Below are 26,221 nucleotides of genomic sequence, written 5' to 3'. Positions count from 1 at the left end.
ACATTTTCCATGTTTGAATTATTTACATGTTGTCTTTTTTGTTCCCAAGATGAGCCCAACTCCCTTTATTTCCATGACACTTCTTTGAACTTAACCCCTTTGATGTAATGATACAAGAATGTCTGCTGAGAGGCCATCGGAAGGAGTTTACTTACTCCTTTTGGATTTTTACATGCTAAGGTCACCATGCTCTATGTATTGTGAAGTAGCATTCCTGAACAGTGTTACCTTTTTTAAATTCAAATTCTTTACTCAAATAGAAATTTAAGGTCATTCCATTGATTGTAGACGTCAGTGTACAATAATCAGAGCAAACTAAATTTTAAGACACTGCATATTATTTTATCCCAAAATTCTTATATTAGAGTTCTTTTAATAAATACCTCTTGAGATTTCAATCCGGGAAAGATTGTTACCAAATATCTAAACATGCTCACATTTATCAGACAATGGAATTATATTGAAATATATACATTTCCACCCTGCCTTGGTTTCTGGGAAATTCTGAGTTAAAATTAATGCCTAGTAACCAATCTTAAATGCCTGGTATATTTGTTTCTTTGTTCTCATTTGATTGTCTTATTTTTCTTTAAAAATAAGTAATTTCAAATACAAATTCTGATTAAAAATATTTAAAAGGTAACTATTTTATTACAGTTCTCCCCAATATATTGTTCTTGCCACCACTGAAGTAATATATTTTAGAGTGAGAAGAGAAAGTAAGTATATCCAGTATTGGAACACTTGGCTGACTTAGTTGGTAGAGCATGAAATTCCTGATCTCAGGGTCCTAAGTTCAAGCCCCACATTGGGCATAGAGCTTTAAAAAAAAAAAAAGTATACCCAGTATTATATCTTTTTTACAGTAATTTCAGTGTCTATAATTTAAGGCTAAATCTCTTTATTCTTTTATTTAATTATAGGATAGAACCTTGGCATTTATAAATGCATATATCCTATTTTTAACACTGTTGTATAACCCAAAAATTTATGTATGGAGTTATTTATAAGGCCACTGGAGCACGAATTTAAGTGATATAATGTGATATTTATATGTGATTCACTTGCTCATTAGTGAAACCAGCCTTCTTCCAAGCTTTAAATAGAATATTTTCTACTTGTCGATGAATTCACAGCAGAGGAAATAGCAAGTAGAAAAGCCTCAGAGGGAAGTGTTAGTAAGGCAAGAGGAAGTCTGAAGTTGAAAAGGAGGGCTAATCTTGTAGGGAACATAAACCATTGTAACCTATTTGGCTGTTATTTTGAGTAGGATGGGAAACTATCAGAAGGCTTTGAGCTAGAGAGTGACATGACATGACTTACATTTTAAAGGGGTCATTCTGAATGCTATGTTGAAAATAGTCTGAGAAGTTGTACAGGAGGAAGCAGGAATTTAGAAAGTCATTGCTATTCTATTACCCAGGTGAGAAATCATGGAGGCTGAACCAAAGGTTTTAAGAAATGGAGAAGTTGAGAGTTGTTGATAAAGCATATCTGGTGATGGTGACTTAACTGAATGTGCTGAAGACTTATGTATTGAGTATGAGAGGGAGAAAGGAGTCAAGGACCACACACGGTTTTTGGCTTGAGAACTGGGAATGGGGACTTGCCATTTATGTTGATATGGGGAAGACTGAATTGAGCATATTGGAGATGGTAGAAGATAAGAAATTAATTTTAGGTATGTCTTGTCTAAGAAGTCTATTAGGCAACCAAAGAAAATGTCAGGTAGGCAACTGTGAAGTTTATAAACTAGAGTGGAAGTCACCTCAGATGCATAGCCTTATATTACAATTTTATAACCTTCTAAATTTACATTGAATTTTTTTTTGAAGTTTTATATGTTACATAGTGACAATTTCTTTTTCTCTCAAAGAAATTGACATTTTAGCTTTAAGTCTTGTTTCCTCCTACTTTCAGACCTCATCCCCCCAAAATCTCCTCTTTTCTGACATACTTGCTTTTTTGAATATTAACTTTTTTCGAAAGTCACCACTAATTTCCCTGTTTAAAACTACAACACCAGGGGCACCTGGGTGGCTCAGTTTGTTAGGCATCTGCCTTCAGCTGAGGTCATGATCTCAGAGTCCTGTGATTGAGTCACATGTGGGGCTCTCTGCTCAGCAGGGTGTCTGTTGTCCCTCTCCCTCTGCCCTGCCCACTTGTGTTCTCTCTCTCAAATAAATAAATAAAATCTTAAAAGAAAAAACAAAAAACCCACAAAAACTATACCACCATTCCCAACCCACATATAAATGTCTTCACCTCCCTTTTTTATTTTTCTCTGTAGTACTTCCTTTGACTGTCTGACATACTACATATTTGTTAGTTTAGTCATCTAGTGCATAGTGAATTCAATGAAGGCAACAGGTTTTAATCTGTTTTTTTCCACTTTGATGTATTCCCATACTTAAAATAGTATTGGGCACATAGTAAATAGGCCATACATATTTACTGAATGAATAAATGAATGAATCATGTTGACCATAAATGTGCTTTGGGAAAAGGAACATGCACAGAAAATTTGGGGGAGGGGAGTTGTTTTAGTTATAACATTCATATCTAACCAATAAATAACTTGGCTTACAAAATTAGTGGGATAATTATAATTTTTTGAAAATAATGTTTCAGTAAAGAATTACTCAGATGATAGTCATTTGGAAAAATTTTCTGAGGCTAAAGTGTTTAAATGATTCGCTGCCTTGTCCAGTTTAGAGGTGCTTATGATGGACATCTGGCTTCCAAGTGCTGCCCTTTTTTCCTATTCTCTGAATTATTCTCATTGAAAAATGTCTATTTCTTGTAATGATGAAAATATAACATATATAAATTAAGTAATTTTGAATCATTAGTCTCTGGTAAAATATGAAATACATGCTTACTTCTTTTCCTATTAAGGATAATGTGTATCAAGTAATGGTTAAGGTAGTAAAAAAAGGAGCTCAAAATAAAATGTCATCTTAAAAAATCCTTTGATATTCTAAAAATTACCTTGTACACTGAAAGTACCTCAGTCTAAATCTAGGTTTCTATATATGCGTATTTTTAATCAGTGAGTGATTATTAATATATGTTTAATTTTTAGAAATGTGAACTTGTATTTCTTATAATGAGTTGCAGAGGCTGTAACACTATATATATCTAAAGCTTGGTTAAAATCCTATGTAAATATGAATGGATATATAACATAAAAAATTTCCCTTGGAGTGGAGTCATCAGCTCTATAAGGTTTATGTACTTGTAAGAAATTAGGCTTTTTAATATTTTTAAATTTTTAATTTATTTTTGAATTTTTATTCAAGTATAATGAGCATACATACAGTGTATGCATATAACATAGTGTTTTATTAGTTTCATGTACAAAATAATGATTCAATAGTTCTATACATTTCTCAGAGCTCATCAAAATAAGGTTACTCTTAATTCCCTTTATCTATTTCACCTTACCCTACCCACCTCCCCTCTGGCAACCATCAATTTGTTCTCTGTATTTGAGTCTGGTTTTTTTGGTTTGTTTGTCTCTCTTTTTATTTTGTTTGTTCATTTGTTTCTTAAACATTCATTCATGAATGAAATAATATGGTATTTGTCTTTCGCTGACTGACTTACCTCACTTAGCATTGTATGCGCCCCTATATTTATTGCAGCATTATTTATAACAGCCAAGATATGGAAATAACCCAAGTGTCCATTTGTAGATGAATGAATAAAGACAATATGGTCTATATATACAATGGAATATTACTCAGCCATAAAAAAGAATAAAACCTTGCCAATTGCAACAACATGGATGGACCTAGAGAAAAAAAATACTTTACAAAAGCATCCCTGGAGCTCCTGCCTGGCTCAGTTGGTAGAGCATGCGACTCTTAATCTTGGGGTTGTAAGTTTGAACCCCACATTGTGTGTAGAGTTTACTTCCAAAAAAAAAAATTCTTAAAAAAAAAATAAGTAATACCTGGACATGTTTCCGTCTTTCTGGTTCTAAGATAATTGAAAGAAAGAGAGCGCAAGTTTTGGAATCAGACTCCCAAGTTTGAATTCTGATTCTGACACAGCTGTTGACATTTGGCAAGTGACTTAACTCCTATGTCTCAGTTTGCCTATTTTTAAAAATGGAACTACTCACATCATAGGATTGTTGTGAAGTTTATGAGTTAATATTTGTAAGAAGCAGCACACAGTTAAGTGATAAAACTTAAGTGACCACCATCATGGTGCTCATTACCACCAATACTACTATCATTGCCATCATCAACATCCTCCTCCTTCTCATCATCATCACCATAATTTGTGAATGGATTCATTTATAAGCTTTCTGTTAGTTTCTCAGGTTGGCAACATTCACTTTCCTGATTAGTCCTCTTCAAATTCTCCAGAACAATTTGTGGAGAGCCAATATGATGGGCTGAGGCAAATGAATTTCCTCCTATGTGTAAAGCCTTTTGAATAGGATTTTTTTCATGGGTTAATTTGTGGATGGTGACTTTTGAGTCAGGTTCCTGCATGGATCCATTTTTAAGCTATAGCTTAAAATAAAAGAAACTCTATGTTGTTTCCTTGGGTAGAAGATTACAACAGGAGCAATATCAGGCTATAAGGGGACACTGGGTGTGTTGAATATTAAGATAAGCACACAAAGCATAATATTACAAAAAAATCAATGCTATACTATTGCCAGGGAACTAAGCGTCATCCGTATCCAAGAAATGTCCAGGAAACACTTGCTTGTATAATTCATGGTCCTGGGTCATATATACAAGGAATATGTGATCCATAGAATAGAAATGTGAAGACATTACAACCTGGCTAATAAAATATTCACATTCCACACTAATAAAGGCAAGTGCATTGTACCAGTAGGAAACCTGAGTAAGTTCTAGAAGTCTGTGACTTGAGAATATACAGATATTGTCTGTCCAGGCTGTATAGTTAAGGGGAGACACTGAAATTTTTCCTCATCAGTCCAGGAGATTTTATAAAAAGTGTAAATTATGTCCTTCCAAAGCAACAATTTAGACGATTTTTTTAAAAGATTTTATTTATTTATTTGACAAAGAGACACAGTGAGAGGGTGAACACAAGCAGGGGAAGTGAGAGAGGGAGAAGCAGGCTTCCCGCTGAGCAGGGAGCCCGATGTGGAGCTCAATCCCAGGACCCCGGGATCATGACCTGAGCCGAAGACAGACGCTTAATGATTGCAGTTTAGAAGGTTTTTATCCCTCTACTCTCCAGCTACAATCAGCCCATCCTTGAATTCAAAAGTGATAGATTTTTGGTCTCCCTTTTAAGCCTCTAGGCTTAACTAGAGATGAGGTATCCAAACCCCTTTTTTAGCAAAATCCAGGGTGCAAGAGAGAACCTAGGTAGGTAATAAAGGACCTAGGTAGTAATGAAGTTCTTTACCATTTCAATTAACTTGAAGGTAAGACCTTTAAAAGAAAGAAAAGTCCTCTAAAATTAGCAATAATATATATCTGCCTTCTTAATAGCTCTTTTAAAAACTGTGACTAGCATGATCTTTGGTTTTTTGATGGAACTTTAAAGTTTTCCAAATTACTAAAATTGAATTTGATAATGTCAGTTTAACTCCTCCAATGTCCTATTGTACTAAAATTGCCTATCCCTCTGTCCTCTGTTGTAGATATGTGGCTTTGAATAAGCACATCATTTTCTATAGTCTATTAAATCAAGAAGGAATTGTATACTTGAAATTAGGCAAATGTGACATGGGAGACCATGATCATAGAGTTGGCATCTGAAGTGTACTTTTGGGGAAGTTGGAATTAGCATAGTCTTCCATGGAGGAGTCAGTATGACAAGAAAATAGGCTCCTAGTTTAAAAAAATTCCAAATTTATTTTCAAAAGTTCTTTTATCCATGACATATCTGGGTATGCCCTGGCATATCACTGTTGCCTACTCTGCTGTGATAATAATAATAGAAGCAGCAGCAAAACATAAGAATTATTTGCCAAGTGCTTAATATGTTGCAGGCATTTTAAATTTTTAAATTTCCCCACAACCACTCTTTGAGGAATATATTACTAGCCCCACTTCAAAAATATAGAAAAAGAAGCACAATGGTTATGTAAGTACCCACTAGCACATAGTGTGAAGTGACAGACCTGAGACTGACCAAGATGTACTTGCCTCAAGGACCTGCTTGTCCTTCTTCCCTTCCCCTGCACAACATAGCCATCCTTCCTACAGACCAGGCTTTCAGTGGGACTGCTTGAACGAAATCGGTCTGCATACTCCTGGCAAAAGCGCCAGATTCAAAATGGTGGAAAACTTCAGTTGGAAATTGAGCTGTATGGAAGTAGAATGAGGGCGTTATTACAGCTGGTGTCCACATCCATTTGCTTGCAATTGTATAGCCATGAGTGTAGCATTAGGTTAGTATAATTCTGTGAAATGACAATGTTAAGAACTACTTTTACTAAAATTTCTTAAAATTATGTAAAATGAGGGGGCACCTGGCTGGCTCAGTTGATAGAGCTTGCAACTCTTGATCTCAGGGTTATGAGTTCAAGCCCCATGTTGGGCATGGAAACTACTTTAAAAAAATAAAAATAATAATAATTTAAAATTATGTAAAATGGGGTGATGGAGAACCAGGATTCCATTGCCAGAGTATAGTTTCTGAAAATATGCAGAACTCCTTTTTTATAAGAGGCACCAAGGGGTAAACAAAAGGGCCCTGGCTTTAGTGTCATCATTCCTGGGTGATCTTGGCTCCTTTTATTAGAATGACCAGATGACTTTTGGTAATTTTATTTCTCTGAGATTGTTATTCCTTATATATCAATTTAGATAACTCATACCTTGAAGTATTGTAATTGGAAAGAATGTATGTAAAGGATCTGTACAGTGATAGAAACATAATAGGTGCCTAACACATGGTCAGCTTTATTCAAGTATAGTGTTCATAAAAAGCAATAATGTATACTCATAAGGGACTCACAGATTGTGCAGTGAATTAAGTATGAGCCCTCTAAGTCAAGGTGAACCTGAGTAGGTTAAAAAATATGTTTTAATTTGTGGGGAAGGAATATAGAAACAGGTATGAGGGATGGTAAATAAAAGGAGAAGGAACGAAGGAGGAAAAGAAAGAAGGAGGGAAGGAAGGAAGGAGGGAAGGGAGATTATCTTGAGGTAGGGAGAGCCCTCCATTTATCAGGAGTGATAGTGTGCAAGGAACTGAAGAACATGACTAACACATCTGTACTAGATAAAGAGTAAATATTTATTTTTGTAACCTTGTGATAATAAAGGACTCTATGATACCAAAGACAGAAAAACAAAGGAGAAAGCAGGCAAACTTTACTCCTGAGAACAAAAAAAAAATAAACCAAACCAAACAAAGCACAAGATCAAGTCTGAAAAATTGTTAGAAGACATCAATTTGGAGAGCTAATGATCACAATTTATATAAGAAAGTGTTTATATATAAACAGATTTTCACTAATCACTAAGAAAAAAATGCCTCTGCTTCCCGCAGAGAAATGGGTGTAGGACCTGAAGAGGATAGTCACAAAAAAGACATGCACATTTACAATGAACATGTACGTAGTTGCTCCCTCTCATCAGAAATGACAAAAATGCAAATCAAAAGTGATGAAATACTATCTTTTAACATATTTGCAAAAATATTGTTGATATCTATTATCAGAAGAGTTTTTTGGAAAATGGACACTTATACACAGTTTGGAGAGATATTAATTAGGGTAATTAAAATAATTAATTATTTTAATTAATTAAATATGTAATTAAAATAATTAATTAGGGTAATAAAATAATTTAAAATTATGCATTGAAAGCCTTTATAAAAGTCCTTCCTCTTTGTCTTCTAGAATTTTTCCTCCAGACATATTTGCAGAGATATAGAAAAGTATTCGTCACTGCCTACTCAGTACACATAAATATATGCATATAAACATACGAACATGGATATCTATTTATCTAAGTGGAAAATACCTGATAATCTTTGAAAATTTGTAAGTAGATGATACTGCATCTATATAATGAAATAAAAGATTTAAAATTGTGATGAGGCTATATTGTATAAATATCAAAATACTTTATATTGAGTTTGAAAAATAAGAAATTACAGAAGAATGTATATGATATGATCTATTTTTGTAATATAATTTGTAGAAATAATCACATATATATGTAGTATTCAGGGATAACCATAGAAATACCACTTTCAAATCTTTGGTGTATAAAACAGTATTCTATAAATATATAAGTTATATGTATGAAAGTACACAGACAAAATAAAGTCCACTATTCCATTTACAGTTTATGCATAATTTTATATACCCACATGGTCCAAATAAATTTTAGGAAAAAAAAATAGCTACCTACAGTTTTACTATCTAGAGAAAACCATGGTTATAAATTCATTCCACCAACCAGTAAGCACATGGAATCTGTGTCAAAGAACTAGAACTAGTTAGTGACTAATTTTTCAGTCTGGTCCTAATTGATAGTGTAGAACTTTACCACAGCAGGTCTTTTGCTAAATTATTATTAAGAATGATTGAAAGTAAAATACAGGTTGAAAGACAGACTGACACACCAGATACTGTTACCAGTGGGAGAATCTGCATTGTATGAATGGTCTTGGTTCTTGGATTCCCCAGGGAAGATTTACCTGAGGATCTGCACTTGAATAAAAACAGCCAGAAGGAAGGTAGCAAGCACAAAGCAGTTTATTAAGGACAGTACATCTCAAGATGGGAGAGCAGGCAGGCCCAAATGTGGCAACTACACTGGGGTGAGAGGTGTCTTGTCTTTTTATGTTAGCGCAGGTTATGGGTCATAGCTAGGGTGGTCTCTGACTGAGTTGTTTCCAATCATCTAAGGGACTCCTGCCATTGGAAGGAGGAGTTTTGGGTCCTACAAGGTTCTTGCTGGAACTGTCATGGCCACCTTCCCCCACAGGGGTGAGGGGGAGGGTGGTGGTGGGGATGTCAAAACTGCAATGTAAACATCTTATAATGAAGCTATAGGTTACCTTGGAGCAGAGGTTGAAGAGGAGAGTGTGTGTTCTGCACCTGTGGCTCTTGGTCTGTCAGCCTCAGGGTGTTGGAAGCTCCAAGGCCAGGATGGTAGAAGGCCCACAGTTAGGATGTAGCGCCCTCAGGTTTATAATGTGTCACCTATTTATCACATTTGCCTCCACTCAAGTCTGTCTGATTGCCTACTCTAGAAATATTACTGGCTCCATAATCTGGATAGCACATGGGGATCAATCTGAGCCAGTGTGCACAGACCCTTGGGCAAAACTTTAGTCCCATTGTACTATTGACATTTGGATCAGACAACTCCTTGTTGCAGGGAGCTGTCTGTATCCTCTAGGATGTTTAACAGCATCTCTGGCTTCTACTCAGTTGAGGCCAATAGCACCTTCACCCCAGTTGTGATAACCAAAAACATCTCAAGAGATTGCCAAACAATGAGGTGTGGCTAAGAGGGGAGGGGTGAAGTGAAACCAATCACAGTACCAGCCATTTTTTCTCGGGAAAGTTGGTCCTTTGACATTTTGGGTCCTTCCTAATTAATTATTTTTATGTTAAAATACTCTTCTTACAAAAAAATTGGTAGTGACAGTGGCTGGTAAGTTTTTCTGCGTTAGTTTTTCTCCTCACCCTTTTTGTTTTGTTTTGTTTTGAATGTGTGTGTGGGGTGTGTTTGTGTGTTTTATGACCTTACTTGGTAAAATAGTATAATTTGCAAAATACGTTCATCCCTCGCTTTTTTTTTTTTTTTAATTTTGTAGGCCTGTGCAATCCCCTCCTTAAGTACCTTTGGCAAAAAGCATTCTATCTCATCTTTTACTTTGAAATGTTTCTAATTACTATAGATTTTCATTGTGAGCTGTTTGTACTGAGGCTGCAATAGACGTGGTATATATCTTTCTGAAAGGTTCCTCCAAACACCCTGGAGTTTTACCTTGGAAAGTTTCACTCATTGAGGCCTTAATTTTATTATCTGTTTGTGCTCATCCGTAAGCACAGCTTATCTATATCCTCAGTGCTAAGTTAGGCTTATGTGTCAGATGCTGGCTCTTGAGCAGAGAGTCTCATTTCTGGTTCATGAATGGAATTTTACCCGGAAAAACCTTCTATTCTGCTAAGTGCCTTTCTAATCCAGATGTTTGCCTCTCCAAATTCACATTCAGAAGACAAGAAGAATTATGTTTTGTTTATTTAATTTCAGTATGTGTTCTGACCATATGGATTTAATTTATACAAACTTAAGTGCTGCTGTGGGATAGGTGTTACTGGTAACTGTGTGTTTTCATGGGTGCAGCAGCAAAGAAATCTTCTACACGTTTTGAATCTCAGGCAGTAATTGTACCAGATTTTAACATAAATACCCATGTAAAATAATTTCTTTGGAACTGCATAAAAGGAAATAAATTGCCTGCAATGGATATGGAGGGAAGAGTCCTTTAATTGAGATCTGACAAGGTAATTTAGCAGGAGATTTCAGAGCATATCAAGCCTTGTGATATTTGTTTGGAGAATTGTGAATACTATAGGCAGTGTTATGATGAGCTTAAATATATAAAAATGAGCTGGCTGTTTTTAGCACTTAAACTTGAATTCTTTGAGAACTGTTTGAATCGTCAGAATAACATACCAACATTGTGACTCTCTGGGAACACTCTTCTGTGTTTTCTCCCTTTTTTTCTTTATCATAAAATTATAAAAGATTAAGCAAGAAAATGCAGACAATAAAGTTATGCTATAAATGAGGAGACAAATTATTCAAAACTCAGTACACCAATACGCTATAATCTATTCCAGGTGTAGTTGAACTGCACTTTGAAAATTACTATGATCAAAATGACCGGATGATAACTGCTTAAATTATACCAACATACACCAATTCTCAGTATGTTACACTGAAAACTCATGATGAGTCTAAAATGACTTGTTCAAAGTAGACCAGCAAGTGAATGAGAGAAATCTATCTCAGTGCTTCTTTATCAGGTAACATTTCCTCTTCCTACCACTGTATCTATATGCCCCTTTCTCATTTATTTTCTCCAATGATTTATTTCTCCCTAACACAATCATTTTATTAATAATAAGTGAATAGAAATACAATGTCAAACTTTGGAAGTGAATATCTCATTTCATTCTCCTTTGGCAAATCTCTTTAAACTCTGTGTGTGTGTGTGTATGTGTGTGTGTTCTTGTGAAATATCATAAGGCTCAATCTTGGAAAGAGAAATTAGTTTGAAAAATTATTTTGTAAGTTCTTCAGAGTTGGTTTTTCACATGTTGTCTCACTTTGTAAATTCACAAGGAAAGCTTTATGATTTTCCATTGGAAGAATTCTTGATAATTCTTATCTTGTCAGGAACGTCCAGGAAGTCTTAGCCTCTGGGGACCAATTCCTAATTACTGCCCCAGTATTCTGTCCTATAAGATCCTAAGGAAGCTTAGTTGGATTGTTATACATCATATTAAGTAAGTAAATACATGTAAGTAGATAGATGGATGATAGATACGTAACCCTGAAACATGCCTTTGAAATTTGCATCTTACAAATTGTCTGAAACATTTTATTTTTATTTATTTCTTTTTCTTTTTCAAGTTTTTATTTACATTCCAGTGAGTTTACATACATTGTCCTGTTTCTGGGAAAATAGTTCAGAATTCACTTGGAGATTTATTAAATTAATCTTTAGCATAAGGAGGCTTAGGGAAAATAGAAATATGCAGTGTGTATACAAATAAAACATATTCAACCCATCAAGATGAATTGGAATTCTTTTTCTAAGAAAGATCTTTTTCTCTTAATTACAAAAATTATATTGAGAAAAGTTTTTATTTAGGAAACATCTACTATAGGCACTACCCTTACAGCCAATTACATTTATTTACTTTCTAAGTATGCCTGCATTTTTATAGGCAATTTAGAATTTTAGAAATCATTTACCAGTTTCTGGTAAATTTCAAGACATTGCAGACTGCAGGAGGATCTAAAACTAATACCATTGTAATAGAAGATCTATTCATGTGGGAATAGTCTACAATTGGGCAGTGTTTTATGTAACATTTGGACCAGGTGCACTTTTGGAGCCTGTAAGGTGACATTTGGAAAGTACATTTAATCTCTTCTAAAGACTCACTACCATTCCTAATGTCAGTCAATTGGAGAAGTGGGTGCTCAGGGAGCTGGAATAGAAAAATCTTTTCTCTCTGGGACTTGGTCACTTATGGTTATATTTGGACACAACAATGTCCAGTTGAGTGCCTGAGTGGTAATAGACCCTAAAATGATTTCCACAATAGAGAGGGTAAACAATAATTAGGATACAATAATGAGCCAGGTTTTAGATACTTCCTTATCAATACCATATTACTCTGCATCTAACTGCCATTTTTCATCAGTAGCATTTTGTCTAATGTGTTATATATATGACCCAGTCTCATGTTAGCTGGCTGTGGTTAGTTAAGAGAAATTAATTATAGTACAGAGAATTTTCCATATAGTTTTCACCAAATTTCTCCTAATGTGTTTTTTTTTTCCTCCTAATGTTGCCATCTTGCATAACTAAGGTCTAATTATCAAAACTAAGAAATGAACATTGGTATTATACTGCTAACTAAACTATAGACTTCATCAATTTTTCCACTAATATTCTTTTTTCTTCTATGATTAAAGCCAGGATCCAACATTCTATTTAGCTGTCACATTTCTTAGTCTCCTGTAAGTCCTCCTTGTTTTTCATGACCTTGATACTTTTGAAGAGTATCACGTATTTTATTGAATATCCCTTGATTTAGATTTGTCTGGTGTTTTTTTTCTCATGATTATTTTACGGTTATGTATTTTCAGAGGAGATACCATAGAATTCATGTGTCCTCAGTCCATCATATCAGGACGTACAAGATGTCAGTAGGTAACATTTCTGGGGATGTTGCCCTTTGTTACTTGGTTAAAGTATTGGTTGCTTACTGGCTTTTTAACCATTGTAAAGTTGCTATTATTTTTTCTTTGTCATTAATACATTTTGGGGAAAATGCTTTAAGACTATTCAAATCCTATTTCTTCTCAAATGTTTATCTACTACTTTTCATATGCAACACTGAATCTTGCCACAGGTAGTATGTTGGTGTTTGCCTGACAGTAATTTTCTATTTTCTTTATTTCTTCTGCATTTATTAATTAGAACTAAAGGAAGAGCCATCTCTTCTTTTACATTATTTATTTATTCACTTATTTATTTCTATCATTATGGAGTCATGGATATTTGTTGTAGTCCATAGATTTTAATCCTGTTTTGTTGACCAAATTGTCCCACCTTCTTTTTTTTTTTGATGTAGTGTTCCGTGATTCATTGTTTGTGCATAACACCCAGTGCTCCATGCAGAACGTGCCCTCTTTAATACCCATCACCAGGCTAACTCATCCCCCCACCCTCCTCCCCTCTAGAACCCTCAGTTTGTTTTTCAGAGTCCATCATCTCTCATGGTTTTTCTCCCCCTCCAATTTCCCCCCCTTCATTGTTTTGTTTTGTTATGGTTTTGGTTTTGGTTTTATTTTGTTTTGATAAATTGCTTACTTTTTGACATCATAAGATGATCCAAGCTCAACCAAATTGCCAACTCTTTTAGCTGAACCTTACGAATGTCCAATGGCATCATCTGCCCAAGAGAAGCAAGATTTTCATAGCATTTCTTCCAGCAAGGATCTTTTCTTTCCCTAGACTTCAGGGTAGTTGGTTGTGTTATGATTTCTGAATAAGATGACCTTAACATTTCTCCTATTTTTAGTAAACTTTAGGTAGGTTTTTCCTGATTACAGATTACTGTATTCCCTTTTCTTAGAGCATTTACTTCAGCAAACTTGGAGTTGTAAATTCTTTCTGTGCCCCTTTGAGATGCAAATATTCTCCTAGTCTCTTGCCAGCATTTCAACCCAGGAATATTCTCAAGGATCTGGGAGCCACCCCTTTGAAGTGTAATTCTCAAGAAAGAGTGCCTTTATCTACCAGCTTCTATTAATAAGCACCATTAACACACACAGATGGCTTAATCACATTAACCAGCCTCCCCCTTAATGTTGCCCAGTACTTTTCTTTTTTTTAATTATGTTATGTTAATCACCATACATTACATCATTAGTTTTTGATGCAGTATTCCATGATTCATTGTTTCCGTATAACACCCAGTGCTCCATGCAGTAGTATGTGCCCTCTTTAATACCCATCACCAGGCTAACCCCTCTAGAACCCTCTGTTTCTCAGAGTCCATAGTCTCTCATGGTTTGTCCGATTTCCCCCCCTTCATTTTTCCCTTCCTATCTTCTCCTTCTTCTTTTTTTTTTTTAACATATAATGCATTATTTGTTTCAGAGGTACAGGTCTGTGATTCAACAGTCTTACACAATTCACAGCACTCACCATAGCACATACCCTCCCCAATGTCTATCACCCAGCCACCCCATCCCTCCCACCCCCACCACTCCAGCAACTCTCAGTTTTTCCTGAGATTAAGAATTCCTCATATCAGTGAAGTCATATGATACATGTCTTTCTCTGATTGACTTATTTCGCTCAGCCTAACACCCCAGTACTTTTCTACTAACACAATTCAGTACTTAAAAAATCAATTCTCACCTTTTGTTTCAGCAGAGTTGAGTTCAAACTCTCTCTCCTAGACAGTAGTCTTGTATAAAAATTTTCCTTACATGTTTAACTTGTCCAATGTAGTTTTTTATTGATACCTCTGATGGGTTAAAAAAAAAAAGTCATGAACTTTTAGATTTTGTGACTTGCTGTTGTCTTCAATGTGGGAGCAATGCTTTCTCTAATTTTCTACATCATCAGATGAAAACCAGATAAATTATGATTTTGAGTTATTTACATTCCTGCTTTGTAAAGTTCTTATGTTACCCCCAAACACTTTCACAAAATTTTCCATACACAAATATTATGTATGTGGATGATTTGTAAATAGTTTAAAAATGTTGAGTCACTACAATAGAGTGACTGGAAGTTTAGTCTCAACTGAAAGCAATAGATCAGGGAGAGCAAAAATGAAGAGCAGATACGAGGTCTATGGGAACATAAGCCCTTAGAAATTTATAGAGCTCTTGCAGGAGGGAATTTAGTATTCTCAAGGATGTATGATAAGGAGTTTGACTCAATCTTATTTAAATTTCAAAATATGAAAACTCGTTAACTGTGGGTCTTAGATCACAAATGAACAGAAACACAGACAATTACCTGGTAATACACAAAAATAGTATTTGTGGATTTAGTGGAAATAATATTTGTGTAAACATATATATGTATATATGTGTATATATATGTACATATATATATACACACACATATATATACATATATATTTACTTTTTAAAATGCCTAGCAAGTGATAGATAGGGTATATATTATACAAAATTATAACTCTTTACTTTACTTTAGGGATTACATAATCCGTATTCAATTAACAATAATGAGAATAGTTTTTACAATCTTCTTTGCCATGTATATGTGATGACAGTTATTATCAGTGTATTGATGTAGATTCCCAGTCATGGTACTATATTAAATCATAATAATGTAGGTATATATATGTAAACATAAGACAAGCAAATATCATGAATATTTGAAATTCTATACCATATTCCTCAGATAGTTATTTTATCAAGAAAAATGTTGTTAAAAAGATAGAACAAAATGTTCAAATCCACATAAACTATTGTAAGGGAAATCTATTGTTTATATTCAGTTATACATAAAATTCCTGTGTAAATTTTATAAAATTATATTTATTACAAAATTAAAATTAAGAAGAAACTAAACAAAGAAACAGTAGAGATGCAGAATTATTTTTCAAATTATACCTATTTTAGTGGTATAGTATTCATATACCTTGTCAAGATTTTATCTTCAACAAAATATTTTAGTTATAAATGAACACTAAATGTCACACCCTCAAAGATATATGAAAATCATATTAAGTAAGACAATTGGGCGCCTGGGTGGCTCAGTCGTTGAGCGTCTGCCTTCAGCTCAGGTCATGATCCCGGGGTCCTGGGATCGAGCCCCACATTGGGCTCCCTGCTCTGTGGGAGGCCTGCTTCTCCCTCTCCCACTCCTCCTGCTTGTGTTCCCTCTCTCTTGCTATCTCTCTCTCTGCCAAATAAATAAATAAAATCTTTAAAAAAATAAATAAAACTGCCCAATTATTTAAAAAAAAAGTAAGACAGTTGACTTCCTAGAATTCTTACAGAACAACTTATTTTGGACCAAAATACACGTTTTTGAACTTAAAAATAATTACTGGAATTGGTTTTCAAATTGTATCCCATGCATGCTAACTTACCAATCAAAATGTAATAAATATAACTTGGTATTTTCTGCATTGGGAGATTTTAAGCTCCTTGAGAGCAGGAACAGTGCCATATAACTCTACAATGCAGTAGAAGATCAGTAAATGCTGAATGATGATGTTGTAGTTGATTCATTGACTGTATTATGACCAAACACTATTGTACTATGTTGTAATACAGTGATAGGATGGAGGTGTTGCAATGTGAGCCGGGAAGCTTATTCATAAACTGAAAAGCCCCCAATTATCTGGGCTTTCTGTCTCCTCCTTGATAGATTTTTCCTTCTTTGGGGTCAGACTAGCCCATCTTTTGTCTACTTCCAGTTTACTGTAAACAGGTGTGGAATTCAGGTAACCAAACTTATATTGTATGCAAAGTAAAAATGACTAGGTACTGAGTCACATCCTAAGGGTACCCTTGTGAGTAAAATGAATGGGCTTCTAGTGCTTGTTTCTCACAGCCTTTACAATATTTTCTTATTGAACTGTTTCTTTGTTTTATGTAGCTATGTAGTTTTGAAACATAAGGATTTCTGTATTGTTATTCTTGGCAGCACAATAAGACAAAAGTTTTTTACAAACTTGGAATGATAATCTAAAGAAAACACAGTGCAATTGAATTTAGATTCATTTAGTCCTTGTAACATTTAAGTTAAAAAAAAAGCAAATATACAGGACTATTTAAATCAGAATACTCATAAGCTTGTTAAAGTATGTTCTTTCCTTTGAGATTGTCTGTTTAGGAAGACAACTTATAATACCCCTCCTGCTTTGGTGAGAAAGAAACCAGAGGAAAGATTTTAAAGGCTTGGTGTTAAACCTATAGCTAACATGTATATTGCAAGAAATACATGGCCATGCTAGGGTCACATCTATCAAAATGATTGGGATATTCATGTCAGGTTCTTGATTCCTCTTCCCACCAGCACCACTTTTTTGAGGCTCCTTGCAGATCACCACCTATAAGTTAACAACTTTTCTTTTTAGAGAAAGGCTTATGCCACATTATCTATATTTCAATTATAACCATCACATGAAGATCTTGAATGAAGTTGTTTCCTATGGCCTTCAGCCACACTTATCTACATGAGGATTATTTTGCAGGTCATGAAGTTCTTTCATTGTTCTGTTTTTTACTGGTAAAATTTGCCTGGACTACTTTATCTCTTAGTCCCAAAGAACCCAGCATTGAACCTTCAGATATATCTAAGGAGAAGCAGAAGCATCCCTGGTCAGGGATGTGGCAGATAGAATGGCATTTTGGGATAAGAGAGTAGACTGTATGGCCTCTAAAATCTCTAATGCATCCACAAAACTAGAGCATAGAAAATATTATTTGGTTTCTCATTGTTTTTTGTTTTGAAAAAATTAAATATACAGAAAAACTTAAATGTACTAGTACAACATACACCCATATTCCCATGACCTAGATATAGCAATTAAAAATAAAAAAGATTTATTTATTTATTTGAGAGAGAGTGGGGTAGGGGAGGGAGAGAATCTTCACGCTGACTCCCCACTGAGTGTAGAGCCCAAGGTGGGGTCTTGGCGAGGGGCTTGATCCCACAACCCATGAGATCATGACCTGAGCTGAAACCAAGAGTCAGATGCTTAACCGACAGAGCAACTCAGGCACCTCCTAGACTTAGCAGTTTTAACATACTGCCAGAGCCATATTTGCATTTTTTTTTCTGAACTACTTCAAAGTAATTTGCAACATCTGAAGAAAATTAACAATCACTTCCTAATGTTGTCTAATACCCAGTTTATATTCAAATTTCTCCAGTTGGCTCCCAAAAGAGCATTTGTTTTCCCAGAACAAGGACACACATTGGGTTCACAAATAAATATTATTTTTTTTCAAATTAGAAATAACCCTAGTGCTAAAAACTGCCTTGCAAATGAAACCATAAATAGGGAGATATGAAGAGGAAAAAAAGAAAAGAAAAGAAAACAATGGGGAGGGTTTCATTTATAGGAGACAGACATGTGTTCCCTATAGGCCTGATTTCCATGGTTGTTAATGGAGGATATTGATAATATCTACCTTAACTAGTATTATGTAATTAGGATAACTTTTCAAAAGTATTTAGCAAAGTGATTGGCACAGCAGAAGCATAAATAAATGTTAATTGTCCCTATTCTTATTATTTTTAGAACATGAACGATTAAGTAAGTCTGATAATACAATAGTTAACTGTTTCGACCCAGCCCCTGAAGTCTATACAGTTTTATAATAAAATGAGATAGTTTTACACCTAAGGGATCTGTTAGTTTAACTCAGGAGGTTTCAAGAGTGTTATTTTTGACAGATGAGGAAACTGAGAGCTTTTTAAAGCTAATACATTTGTAAATTTGATTTAAAGAACTATGTATAAAAATGTAAAAATGTGTATCAGTCCTGAAAGCAAAGTCCAATTCCAGTCCCTAAAAATCGTTTTAAAATATGTTGGGAGACTTTTCTTAATGAATTCTCAGGAATATGTTTGAAATCACAATTTAGTATGCTGAAAATACCAATGCATAAACCTTTATCATGAATTTGTTCTCCAAATTTTAATAAAGTTGAATTTCTGCCAGCAGTACTTCAGGTTTTCTAAACTCCAGCAAAATGTTATACTAGTTATATTTCTTTTTTTTTTTATTATGTTATGTTAATCACCATACATCGCATCATTTGTTTTTGATGTAGTGTTCCATGATTCATTGTTTGCATATAACACCCAGTGCTCCATGCAGTAGTATGTGCCCTCTTTAATACCCATCACTAGGCTAACATATTAAAACACACCCGTTTCCCAAATGCCTTTGGGCTTATTAAAACACACACACACACACACACACACACACACACACACACATGCACATAAATGTTACTACTAAGTTTGATAAACTCTGGAGGTAAGAATGACAACACATGGATTTAAAGACCAAATCTGCCACTAACCAGCTGTATATTTTTTTCAAGTCATTTCTCTTTCCTGGGACTCAGTTTCTTTATCTGCAAAATAAGCAGTTTGGATGCTGGACTTTCTGAGAATAAGAGAATTGTAATGACTCTATATTTCTATATTGTTGTTGCTTATTTAATATATTTACTCAATATAATTTACTTGGTTCCTGCCTAAGCTCTGTGAGGTAGCTAGGTGAATATTTTTAACTGTCCTTCCCCACAATATTATGGAAGTTTTGGAGGCCAAATGAAGGCATTTATATACATCAATCATAAATACCACTTATTAAGCCCCTACTATATTCCAGGTATCATTACTTACAGACATAATTTTAATTGTCAGAAAACCTATAATAAGTTTATCATCATTTTAACATGTGATAAAATTGGGGTGGAGGATGGTTTTTACTTGCTACAAAGCTAGTCCTTGGCAGAGTGGGAACTTGGACAGAAGCCCGTGTGACTTTTTTTTGCATTTTTCCTATTATAACCCCTTCTTTCTTTTCTCTTTGTCTTTTCTAAGAGATAATGAAAATCATGGAAAGTGTTTAAGAAATAACATAAGCATATTAATATTTTAAGTAGTAATGAGCATAATGAAATAAAAAAGCAGATGAAAAGAAGGTAAGATCAATTGTGCTTTTAATACAGTTGTAGAGAAATAATGAGGACCCAAGTTTGAGAGTGGACAGGAAAAATGTATAGGAGAAAGTAATTTTTTTTTGAAAGTAATTTCTACCTTTAGACACAGAAGCTTGAAAAGTGTGTAAATGTAGATGACAAAGAAAATGTAAGACCAATGCTATACAATTTTAATCCCACAAGCCTATTCTTTATCTCACTCCTATTTCTATTAACAACTATAAACATTTATCATATATATGTCCTACTTTCAGGAAACTTACATTCTAGGGGAAGGAGACCAATTAAACACAAATAAACATATATGTAGTTATGTATATTAGGGAGAGAGAGACCACTATTATTCTGAAAGGTGATTCTGCTTTCAAAGACCTTTCTTCTAGTAAGTAAGATAAGATATACATATTCACAAATAATTAGACTATAAGATAGAATTATATGAATATCTTGAAGGGAGAACTGATACCATGTTCTGAAATTTTTAAAAGAATAATTACATACAGCTGGAGAAAAAGGAGGATGGCCTATATAGATTTGGCTTGAAAATAGAATTAAGTTTGGGCCAACAAAGATAGGGAGAGGAAAGATGAGTAAAATCATTAATGGGTAATATCTCAAGATATTTACCTGCAACAGCAAATAGTTTAGTTTAGCTTGAGGGCACAGTGTATGAGAGGAAGTAAGATAAAATGACGTTGAAACACAGTTAGGGGCAAAGGTAATGGTGATCCCTGAGACCCAGTAATCTTACTCATTGATATATACTCAGGAAAAATGCACCAATATGTCTACCAAAAGAAAAATACAAGAATATTCACTATTCATAAAGCAAAAAATGGAATATTTCCCAAAATTTCATTAATAGAAACACATGAATAGATGGTGTACATTTGCACAGTGGAATTCTTGTGTGTAGAGCAAGGAGAATAAGCATACTCTAACTCCATGCAACACGATAGATGTATTTCAAATACATATTGGACATAAAAGCCTGATACAAGAATACATATACATATATGGTATATGTATTCATTTTTATAAAGTTCAAAACAGGAAAATCTATAGTTTTTGAAATCAAGGAAGTAACCATTCTTTAGAGATAGTGACTAGAATAGGTCCCAGGGAGGCTTCGGGAGAAACCTTTGGTTTCTTGATTTGGGTGCTAAGTACAAGGATGCACTCAGCTTGTGAAAATAGTTCCAGATGCACATTTGTGACTTGGGCATTTTTCTATATGAATTTTCTACTTTAGTGAAAGAAATTAAAGGATGGTATTTGAGGAATTAATATTCTTTTTCAGTAAGGAGACATAGAAGCTGTTGTTTTTAGCTGAAGAATTACACAATTCTATTAAAATCAGAAAGATTGGATCAAGTGATAAGACAAAAGAATTGAAAATGAAAGAAAAAATTGACCTTAACTTGTATAGTATTACTGGGAAAACAGACAAGGAGACAGAAGTGATAAAAGTACTAGAGATGAAATGGACCAACTTTCTGTCTGCCTAATAGAATCAGATAACATGAAGAAAGGCAAAAAATTTAAAAGAGATTCAGGACTGGGTGGAAGGCAGTTCTACTGAGAAACAAAAAAATCAAGAGGGTAAAGGATTTGGCAAATGTTGGCCAACTACAGTCAAATCTGGCCCATCAACTATTTTTGTACAACCCATGAGTTAAGAATGGTTTTTACATTTTTAAATGGTTGAAAAAAAATCAGAATAGGTGTAATCAGAATAATACTTAAGACACATGAAAATTATATGAAATCAAAATTCCAATGTCCATACAAAATTTTTTGGAATACAGCCACGCTCATTTTTTTGCATGGTGTCTATGGATGCTCTCGCATTACAAGAGCAGCAGAATTGAGTATTGCCATAGAGTGCTATGGTATGGCCTGCAAAGCAGAAATTATTTACTACCTTGCCCTTTACAGAAAAATTCTGCCAACCCCTGCTTTAGAGCTAAAATTATAAATTATATATATGTCATATTATATATAAATATGTGTGTAGATATTGATATATCTACATATATATTGATATATCTATCTATGATAGATAGATAGATAGATACTTGAAAATGCCTAATATGGTTATGGGCAAATACAATGTTTGTTGAAAAAGGAGAATAACATTAGAAATAGAATTCTGAGGATCACTGTACAGAGTGAAGAACTGAGTCTGTTATTGTAAGTCACCAGCTAGCATTTAAAAAAAAACTAAAGAAAATAAAAAGTGCTTCATACATATTCATTCGTTTGATCTCTAAGACAATCTGTGAGGTGAATATCATTGTCTCTAGTTTACAATGAGGAAACAGATTCTAGAATATATGTGACTATACTTTGGAGAATAATTGCATTCAAAAGTAGAAGGTGACAGAAGTACCATCGAGTAGAATGGGAATATTTTGGTATATTGTGGGCAATATTGCTCATGTACAATTGTTGACATAGTAATAGGACAAAAATTCTAGAGTCAGAATTTCTAAGTTTCCATACTGGCTCTACCACTTACTACACTATAATCTTGAGTTCATAACTTAACCTTTGACACATTCAGTTTCATAATATACTAAAATTAGGATAATAGTATAGTTACCTCATAGGGCTGTGATGAAGAGTGAAGTTAAATATATGTAAGGTGCCTGGAAGAGTGTCTGGCATATCTAAATGTTGGCTATTTTTGTCTTTGGCAAAAGATTCCAAAAACCAGTTGACACACAATATAATCTCATTTGGATGGCAGTAGTTCAAAAAGCCTTTGATAGCTATTTATATCACAGTTGTACTCTATAGATTTGAGCAGGAAAGGAGAAATACCGCCAGCCAGCAATAACATCAGAGATCCCATTTATCTGATTTGTGTTAAGCTTTGTTTCTTTGCTTATCCTGCACACAATTAGCCAATAAGGAACTTTTGTTCAGAATTCCGAAACAGGAAGTGTTCTCTTAAGTCTTATTTTGAAATGTTCATAGTGATTCCAATTGATTAATAGCATATAATAAATCATTCACAGAAGCACTAAAAATCTTTAGGAAAGGTGTCAGTCAGTCATTTAATCCTTTTATGATATTGTTGTTCCTCCTGTGAGAGAGTGAGAATTCACTAGAACTTTTGGTTTTATTAACTTTTGGCCCTTATCCTGTCAGAAGTAAACATCTGGTGATTATAACTCACCATGTGAGTTGAGATGTTATTAAGGAAATCGAGTGCAACCGATGAGACTCCTGTGCGTGACAGGGTCAGCCTCAGTGCTCTGCAATAATCCACTCTGGTCCCTGCATGGCAGGTGGGTAGCTGCTGCAATTACTGTCATTTTATGTCTGGAGAAAGTTAAACAAGAGGGTTAAGGGCTTTCTTAAGGTCATATTGGAAATCAGTGGCATTCCAAGGAACAGAACTTAGAATACACTTAACCAGATCACCTCTTGAATAGTTTTAACTTTTTTTTTTTTATGAGGATAGTGAATAATTTTCCATAATATACCAGTGTACACTTCAATATTATTTATTAGATCCTGATTCATGGATTTATTACCTCTGAGACAAAGACCGTAAAAAGAGGTCCCAGTTGAATCTACCTATATCTATTATTATTTGAAAGTTTAAACACTTTTTTTTTATTGAAAATGGAAAGAATGGTAATGACCAGTAGTCAAGACGGAGAAAATTCATTTTGATTTTTGAGCTACTTTAATGGGTTAGCAGCTTATAATTTACTTAATGTGCTTGCATACTATTGATTTCAGACAGAAGTGAGCTGTTTCTTCATTTATGTGCCTTGCTATATGCCAGCAGCAGTAAAAGTTGCTTTTCTTTTAGTAGGCCACATTGCCTGGGAAAGGAAATTACAAATGATTCAGATTCCAAGGAAGAGACACCTGTATAGCTTATCAGTTAAAAGCCCTTTCTCGGGTGCCTGGGTGGCTCAGTTGGTTAAGCGACTGCTTTCGGCTCAGGTCATGATTGGAGTCCGGGGATCAAGTCCTTCATCAGGCTCCCTGCTCAGCAGGGAGTCTGATTCTCCCTCTGACCCTCTTCCCTCTCGTGCTCTCTGTCTCTCATTCTCTCTCTCTCAAATAAATAAATAAAACCTTAAAAAAAAGCCCATTCTCACAGCTTAATTTAATTCTTCAAATAAAATAATGCAAAAAATGAAAATTTTAAGTGCTAGGTATGGGAATTTATTTTGATAATTTTCTTACTGAATAAGAAATAGCTATCATTTACTGAATATTCACTATATGTCAAACATTATGCTAAGGAATTTAGAGGAACCTTCAATTTGGAAAGCCTCATTGTTTATTTTCATGACTAGGTTAGAACTGAAGCATGGATAATTAATGCTGAGATTTCACAGACACCAAGTTATTTTAGATCCTGAGTTAGGCTTATAATAAATAAATAATAAATGACAGATACTTGATATTGGTTCTTTAATTTTCATTTTTTTGTTGGATTTCCATTGAACATTTTTGTAATTCCTTCATTTATATATTTAAGCTTTTTTGCTCTTGTACACTATTGATTCAATAAAGTGTATTTCAACTATTTGAGCCTTTTGTCCAGAATATTTCAAGGCTTTTTTCCTTATTTCCCAGTATATGGATGGCCTAGGGACTAGCATCTGGAAATATATAGGCATTGTATGTATCACATATTCAGTATGAATAATCTAATAAGTGAAATTTACTTAAATGATTTATCATTTTAACTACTTCCTCTGAGGCCCATGTATTCATTCTATTAGAATGTATATGGATTTTTTTAAAGAATATGATTACACAGGCTGTTGCATGAAATTTTATGGCCTTGATATTATCAAATCACTTTTTTTACTTCAAGATTCTTCATTTGACAAAAACTTATAGGTCCCAGGTGTTAATGCTGTGAATATGGTGGTTTAGATGGTTTTCTACCCTTCCCACATTTCAAATTGCAAGTGGAAGATGCAAGTTGCATCCTGTTCAAAATTTGACATATCCAAAGAATAATACTAAGCCAACCCAGCAAGTTAACTGTGCATGGGAGAAGAGTACCTCAAAACTCAGGATGCTAATTAGTGAGGGCTTGCCTTAATAAACCCTGCCCATAACATTTTTACTCTTCCCTTAAAATAGTTTGTATATACATACACACTTGAATGTGTTTATATGTACAGAATACCCATATACATCCTTATTTTAAAATGTGCTTATCTAATACATATGATTTATAAATGTATACTATTATTGTTTACCACTATATATTCAGTGTTTGTGTAAGGATCTGTCTGAATGTATATTCATACATGGATAAATTGATATTATAATGTCAATAGATATTTCCAGATAATTTTGTTATACTTTTACTTTTTGAAGCATATTTTCCATTAAATACCATTAAATAAGGCATATGCTTTTCTAATATATGGGATGCATTATATTAAGCCTGAATTAATTTAAATTGTATTGCATTAGAAACTTGAGAAGTCTCACATTTATATTAAGGAGTAGAATTAAGTATATCAGATACTAAATTATACATTGTTATTCTCAAATTTAAAATTATAGTTCTAGAGCAAACATTTATACTTTAATAGATTTTTCATAGGAAAAATTAAGCCTAGAAAGTTTTGATTATATGATTTTAAAAAACCATGACATGTCTCTGTTTTTAAATGAACAAGTTTAAGAATATCCTGTAATGACCACTTCTTCCTAAAATGATTTTTGACATAGTGGAATGATTATAAATCTACTTATCACATGTTTTAGGCTAAGATGACTCAATTGCCTGAGGCAGAAAAGGAAAAGATTGCTGAGCAAGTTGCTGATTTCAAGAAAGTAAAGAGTAAACTGGATGCTGAGATTGAGATATGGGATGATACCAGCAATGATATCATTGTTCTGGCCAAGAAGATGTGTATGATTATGATGGAGATGACAGACTTCACAAGGTAATTATGTGGAAAATGATGCATAACATTTATAATGGGTAGAAACATTTGTCACAGTAATGAAACCTAAGTTTCTCTAAGTGGCAGGTGCTAAAAACTAAATGGTGGGAGAAACACAAATAATATAGAATTAGAAAGTTGTGGGTGTGTAGTTCTAGAGGTTTTGGTAAATAAATATGGCAAAGTTTCTCATAAATGGCCAAAAAATGATTTTAGAAATCTCCTTTATACCCTGTCACCTTAGGAATCTTTTCTGTTTCATATTAGCATATTATTTTACAAAGAAATTGATAAGTCAAATTATGATTTCGG

General features: G+C 34.0%; 1 protein-coding gene across 3 annotated transcripts in view; it reads left to right on the top strand.

Moving 5' to 3' along the window:
- CTNNA3 (catenin alpha 3) overlaps positions 1-26,221 on the top strand; it is a 1,953,765-nt gene that overhangs the window by 1,772,910 nt on the left and 154,634 nt on the right. For all 3 annotated transcript variants that reach the window (XM_027595012.1, XM_027595021.1, XM_027595027.1), the window contains one exon: positions 25,728-25,909. In XM_027595012.1, coding sequence (XP_027450813.1) covers positions 25,728-25,909 — 182 coding nt within the window. The remainder of the gene's footprint in view (positions 1-25,727; positions 25,910-26,221) is intronic.

Source organism: Zalophus californianus, chromosome 15, assembly GCF_009762305.2.
Source record: "Zalophus californianus isolate mZalCal1 chromosome 15, mZalCal1.pri.v2, whole genome shotgun sequence".
Lineage (NCBI taxonomy): Eukaryota > Metazoa > Chordata > Mammalia > Carnivora > Otariidae > Zalophus > Zalophus californianus.
Note: the sequence above shows the minus strand (reverse complement) of the source record. Positions and strands in the feature narration are given on the sequence as shown.